This window comes from Clarias gariepinus, chromosome 7 (genome assembly GCF_024256425.1).
Source record: "Clarias gariepinus isolate MV-2021 ecotype Netherlands chromosome 7, CGAR_prim_01v2, whole genome shotgun sequence".
Classification (NCBI taxonomy): domain Eukaryota; kingdom Metazoa; phylum Chordata; class Actinopteri; order Siluriformes; family Clariidae; genus Clarias; species Clarias gariepinus.
The window spans coordinates 40,582,501-40,590,000 of NC_071106.1; the positions used below are offsets into that span (position 1 = coordinate 40,582,501).

Below are 7,500 nucleotides of genomic sequence, written 5' to 3' on the forward strand. Positions count from 1 at the left end.
TCGCTTGTAAGCATTCCTGAAGATGGATGTTGTTGTTGATGCCCTTTTTAAGCCGAACTCTTTTCTTTCTGTTCCAGCAACTAATCTGGCGAACTCATAACAAATCACTGATGTCTTTACACGCGAGCAGGAAGCTGACGATCAGCAGAAATAAATTCTCTCTGTGGAACAAACAGAACGAACACAGAGCGGCGAACCGTCGTCAGCGTCTACGCTTAGCGCTCAAACAGCTCGACCCAAAACTCCCTGAAACAAGGACAAGCGCGCTCGCGGCGATGCCTGTGCGTCTGCACTACTGTCAGAGCCGCTGCTGGAGAGAATTAATCAACAGCTGACCAATCAGAGCGCAGGACTCATCAGCACGGTGGAGTTAAACTATTACCACACACACATATTCAGTTGTTTGTTGATTATTAATTTATTATTTGTTCATTTATTTATTTGTAGATTTTGCTCTGGGCGTAATCTGCTATAGCACCCCCTAGCTTCAGCACCATGTAAATGATTTTCCAGTGAGAAGGACAAAACAAAATCGTTTCATTTTACTTTACATCGAGGTCACCAAAGAGGTTCCTGTGTGTCTGAGAGCAAACAGCTGAAGGACGGTTTCTGTCTTTTAAAAAATTACAACAGAGGAGCCAATATTTATAAGTGTAGACCATTACATTGCTTCTGAAGTCACATGACCAGGACCATCAATTACGCCATACAGTACCATCTGCCCAAATAAATAACAGTAACAGTTCTCTCAGAACAGGTTCTTCGCCCCGTTTCTCAGGAGGAACCGATCATGTTGACTGAGACTGCTCCAAGAACAATAAGAACCCGTCCACAGGGTCCACGAGGAACTCTCGGGTCCACTGAGGAGAAACTCTGAAACAACTCCAGCGCCGCAGTGAGAGAAGTCCGGAGCGCTCCTGCGTTCAGGTCATCAGTGCCAAAGTCGTTTTCAGGTTTGTAGGCCAACAATGGTTCGAAGGTTCCACACAGAGCAGCGGCCGACAGGATAATGCATGTGCCGCGCTGCAGGACGGATAAAGATTCCCATCAGCCATGTTTGTTTTTTCCGGGTGACTGAAGCTGCTCACAAAAGCAGCGAATGTACGTGCTGTTCCCCGACACGTCGCCCGAGAGCCTGTTTAGACAAGGACATTTAGCGGCAGCACTTTACCAACCTGTGGCTCCAACACATCCGTCTGCACGTTCTCTCCTCTTCTCCTCTTCTCCATCTCTCCCTCCTCTGTTTAATGAGAAGCCCAAATCTGGTTTAGCATGCTAATGCGCTAAGCACTCAGTGTGTTCTGTGCAACAAGGTCATTTGAATCCTGCAGTCAATAACAAAGTTTGGTGTGTGTGTGTGTGTGTGTGTGTGTGTGTGTGTGTGTGTGACAATCCCCAGTGACCTCCAGACATCAGTGATTGTCTCTTTCCATCAAGGTTCTTTCAGACGAGCTGCACAGAGACGGAGGACGCTGATGTCTGACTTTGAGCTGCAGGTGATGAAGCTCGTCTGTGTTTTCACACGAAGGAAAACGGCCCGAGGCTTCAGAGAGGGAGAGAGAGCTCGGTTCTCCCGATCGGCCCCTGGGACGCCACTATAAAAAGATCCGAGGCCCGTTCATGAACAGGACCAGTGATTCGATTAATTTTGCTCTAGAATGTGATTTCCCCGGTGGCCACTCACTGCACGGTAAGCAGAGACAGAAGCCCTGAAGCTAAAGATAAAGCACGTGTGGGAGGAAAGCAGGAGAAAGCAGGAACACCAACTCCTTCGTCACTGATGTCGTCGATTCTTCACATTTCTGTCAGCTGTTATAGATCTTACACACATTACGCTCAGAAAGCGAGCTGAGGAAGCTGCGGCGAGATTTATTTGATTATTTCTAAAATGCAGCACGAACGTCCGGACATCCTGAGAAACACCTGCAGGACGAGTACGGAGAGCCGAGAGCTCCTCACTGCTGTTTATCCTGCGTATCTGTAGAAGAACGCTGCTGAAGGACCCACAGTGGATCGTGTAGCTGCTGCAGGAGCATCTGGCGCTAATTTATTTATACCCGTGTGTGAGATCAGATGAACTCCATCTGAGGGTCGAGTACAGAAACTGCACTGGTGTGTGTTTAGAGAACAAGCCTGGATGACCTGCAGATGGTTTTCTTCACATGATGAGCGACTCGGCTGCAGGATGTTTCTGCTGCACATTTTAAAGGCAACAAAAACACAACGAGTCCAGACACAGAGACAACACAGCCAGCTAACGCTACACGCTAGGCTTCATGGTCATGTTCAGTAATTATTAAAACTCAAGCGCACAGATGGAAGCAAGGCCCTTAACCCAGTCTGCTCCAGCGGGCGCTGTGTCCCGTCTGAGACCCTGAGCTTGGACCCCCAGCTTCATAAAATCATTTTACTGCGCTGTAAGTCCAAATAACTGAGACTAAAGAGAAATGAGGTGTTAGCTACGTAAGTGCTATCCTGTATGTGTGTGTGTGTGTGTGTGTGTGTGTGTATATCTCACCATCTGTCCTGAGCGTGAGTGGTGTAGGAGGGCTCAGGACCCGGGCGTTGGTCACCATGTTCTTCACCAGACAGATGTAGCTCCCCACGTCTGAGGGCTGCACCTTGGAGATGTACAGGTTCCCCGTCTGCTGCGAGATGAAGCGCCGGCTGTCCTCAGCCACGAACGATGGAAACTCGTTGAAGACCCAGCTGTAGATGATCTCTGAGGACGGACAGTGAGAGACAGATGAGTGCTGGTGTTGTTCACCCTGAGCCGAACCTCCGTGTGCTCTCTGATTTCAGCAGCGCTTTTACATCATTAATCCTGACCTCGGCCCCGCGGCCCCGCGGCCCCGCCCGCTCACATCTATAATGTTTAAATCTTCATCTGTTTTTTCTTTTATTTTTTCTTTAATGTTCTGAAACCCGTCAGTGTTACTGCAGCTGTGAATAAGAGACGCTTCGTGAAAAACTGAACTGAAGGCACCGTGGCCCAGAGCGCTAACACACCACACTCTGATCGGAGAGCTCACTCACAGTACGGCATTAAAAACCCTGCAGGATGTAAGAGTGATCACACACACACACACACACACACGGTAAAGGGCCACAAGTACAGGACACAAACACAACCTACAGTACAGAGCGTGTAGAGCCTACAGCCGGAGCAGGATACACAATCTCAACACGCACGCACGCACGCACGCACACACACACGAGAGAAGAACTGATTCATGAAACATCATTTCATTTAAAGTTAATCTACACAGAATAAAGGATAATGTGTCTGGAGGACGAGCGGTTAGAGCCACGCCCATCCACAGGGGCGTGTCACTGCAACATAACACATAAAACATATTTACAGACCAGTAAAGAATTCAATAAAATCCTAAATGTTGAAAGTCTTTGCACGGAATTTTGTGATTATTTTGTTGGACTGGAATCCCAGCGTCCCGCCCACAGTTTCTTCTTCTTTAATTAAAGAACGACACCTTTTATGCCTTTACAGTCACAATTAACCCTAACGAGTGTGTTCCTGTGGTCGCTTACGCTACAGCAACTGTAAACTGCATCACACCGCACCGCACCGCACCGCACCACACCACATCACACCACACCACACCACACCACACCACACCACACCACACCACACCACACCACACCACACCACACCACACCACATCACACCGCACCACATCACACCACACCACACCGCATCACACCACATCACACCGCACTGCGCCGCACCACACCACATCACACCACACCACACCACATCGCACCGCACCACACCACATCACACCGCACCACACCACATCACATCACACCGCACCACACCACACCGCATCACACCACATCACACCGCACTGCGCCGCACCGCACCACACCACATCACACCACACCGCATCACACCACATCACACCGCACCGCACCATGCCGCGCCGCACCACAGCACACCGCACCGCACCGCACCGCATCACACCACATCACACCACACCACACCGCATCACACCGCACTGCGCCGCACCACACCACATCACACCACACCGCATCACACCACATCACACCGCACTGCGCCGCACCACACCACACCACACCGCATCACACCGCATCACACCACACCACACCGCATCACACCGCATCACACCACACCACATCACACCGCATCACACCACATCACACCACATCACACCGCATCACACCACACCACACCACATCACACCACATCACACCGCATCACACCACATCACACCACATCGCACCGCACCACACCACATCACACCACACCACACCACATCACACCACACCGCACCGCACCGCACCGCACCGCACCACATCACACCACACCGCATCGCACCGCACCACACCGCATCGCACCGCACCACATCACACCACATCGCACCGCACCGCACCGCACCGCACCACATCACACCACACCACACCACACCGCACCGCATCACATCGCACCGCACCGCACCGCACCACACCACACCACATCACACCACATCGCACCACACCACATCACACCACACCGCACCGCACCGCACCACACCGCACCGCACCGCACCACATCACACCACATCGCACCGCACCGCACCGCACCACATCACACCACACCGCACCGCACCGCATCACATCGCACCGCACCGCACCGCACCGCACCACACCGCACCACAACACACCGCACCGCACCGCACCACACCACATCGCACCGCACCGCACCGCACCGCACCGCACCGCACCACATCACACCACACCACACCACATCACACCACACCGCACCACACCGCACCACACCACACCACACCGCACCGCACCACACCGCATCACACCACACCACACCACACCACATCACACCGCATCACACCACACCGCACCGCACCACACCACACCGCACCGCACCGCACCGCACCACACCGCATCACAGCACACCGCACCACACCACACCACACCACACCGCACCGCACCGCACCACACCGCATCACAGCACACCGCACCGCACCACACCACACCACACCGCACTGCGCCGCACCGCGCCAGCATCAACACATACACTACATAAAAATAACTACTGGAGCAGAAGAGAAAAAATGACTTGGAGACACAGTGATGTTCTAAAACAAAACTACTCTTTAAGTGTGTGTGTGTGTGAGTGTGTGTGAGTGGGGGTTTAAAAACAGAGCCAGTGGGGCTTTAAAACAGTAAAAGAGTGATGTCGTGATGGATTACAGCTATTACAGTTTTGCCTGTGAGGTTAATTACTAGTTGGGCGTGTTCTGAAAGTGAGGCGCTGGATGAAATTTATTTCAGAACTCATAAACACACTCGGAGGTTAATTTGTCTTCTGTTTGTTGGAGTTGCTTGTAGGAGGGTTCAGGCCCATTAGCAAGATGATTGTAAAAAATAAAGTGGCAAAGTAATTGAAAATAATTTGGAATCACTGAGATGTAAACAGGATATTATTCTCACTTTTATCAGACTGACACGAAGCAGGAACTCGGAGGACGGAGACGCGGCGGAGTCCGACATCTGAAAGTTACAAAAGTCTCAATCCTGATTTCTTTACGCCGAACTGATTTGTGACATCTTGATGCCGTGCATGTGGCAGCGCTGATTGTTCCTCTTAATCTGTATCCAAGCTGTAGAACCTCGTCAGCATTTCCTCTCCGTTTACTGCAGGAGAATTCACCAGGTATTTAATCCTGAACGCTAGATGAATGTTTATCGGGGAGCGAACGTCAGGCCGCAGGAGCGATCCGAGTCCCGAGTCTCGCCGTGATGAGAAATTACAATCACACAGCAATAATAAACAATAATTGTACTTTCACTCGTCCCACTTCTCTGTTCCTGAGAGCTGGAGAGAATAACTGAGCCTGAGTTCACAAAACCCAAACACACAAACCCGCGTGATTCATGGCGCTCGGCGTTCGCTGTTCATGACGCTCGTGAAGGAGTTTTGTTTACGAGATAAATATTCAGTGTTTATTCAGGTTACAGCGGGTCCTGTGTCTGAGAAATTGAATGCGGATCTCTTAAAAGGGCCGCGGTTTCTCAGATTAATCACCGCGCAGCCGACGCGGCACCTGGACGTCTGACAACACTCGATATGCAAAGCAAACCAATGGTGTATGAAATGCATGCGAGGATTGTACAGCAAATAAATCAGTCTGGCAGGAGAGGAATACTCATTTAGTGCTTTAGATCAGCGCTGTCTAACGTCGGTACCGGAGGCGTGGCCTTCATCACAGCCCGCTGATTCTCTTCTCAGGGTTCAGTCACAATCCAGGATTATTCACACAATCATAACTGATAATAAACATGTTTATATCTGAATGTCTTCCTGCCATCAATACAGCCGTGATGTTCTGTAGGTTTCTAACACTTCATGGCCGTACCGGTGTTCCTCTGTGTGTTCCTGATCACATGACTGTACTGAGGTCACATGAGTTTTATTCTTGTCTCCTATTGTATTTATCAGTTGAGTCAGACACACACACACCCTGATAAAGACTGATTTTTCTTTCAGTGTGTCAGTTACTCACGATGCTCCTCAGTTTTGTTCGTTCTTTTTCTTTCTTTCTTTCATGTTTTTTTTTTTGCTTTAATCAATTCCTCAAACATCAATAAAATCACCAACTTCCTCAGCCTCCTCTGAACCCCGTCATTGCTGTTACTCGGCCCTATTGGGTGACAATGACAGTGAAACGTGAGGATCAGCTCCATTGATTCTGACCTCTTAAGTGAACAAGGGGGGTGGGGGTGGGGTGATGGGGGGTGGGGGGGGGACGGAGACAGATGGAGACTCAATGTTGATCTGGTTGAAGGTACAGGTTCAGAGACCAGCTTTATCCATCTCTGCTGTTATTCTGCTACACCTTTATCTCCAGAATTCCTCGGACTCTCATATTTTCCCTTTATTTTATTCTGGAGATCACGTCATTATTGTCACTAGCTATAATAAGGATTCTCTTCTCTTATTTCTCCTTCACCTCGCTACGTGTCCGGGGTCTGTTGTTCAGAAAGCAGTGAACTTTTCTGTTCATTCAGCCAATCAGATATGAGACTCAATTATTGTATCCAATCATAAGACAGAGGGCGGGATTTATTGGAATAGAAGGGTAGCTTAGCCCAACCTCGACGCTGGAGAGAATACTTCTCTTTCTGTAGTATTAGATATAATAGTATTATTGTAGTACAGCACAGAGCTGCTGAGTCGCGCGTTCTGATTGGTCAAAAGGCGTCGATTAATTCTCTAACTATAATATATCTGATTATATTAATGCAGGTACTCTGGTACATTATGGATTCCATAGTTGGAGATTTAATGTCTTGGGGCGTGTTGTTATTGGAAAATAATCTTCAGGGTGGTGACAGTAAGTCCGCTTCATAAACCACTGCACCACTGATTAATTTCCTATTGCAGCACAGAGCTGAGTGTTTTATTCCTAACAGATCGGACTAACCATTAATTTCGCACAAATATCGATTACAGAGAAATTT

At 49.5% G+C, this 7,500-nt stretch overlaps 1 protein-coding gene across 1 annotated transcript in view; it reads right to left on the reverse strand.

The window, feature by feature from the left end:
• cntn5 (contactin 5) overlaps positions 1-7,500 on the reverse strand; it is a 176,074-nt gene that overhangs the window by 46,616 nt on the left and 121,958 nt on the right. Inside the window, exon 7 of the mRNA XM_053500248.1 lies at positions 2,519-2,722. Within this exon, the coding sequence (XP_053356223.1) occupies positions 2,519-2,722 (204 nt within the window). The remainder of the gene's footprint in view (positions 1-2,518; positions 2,723-7,500) is intronic.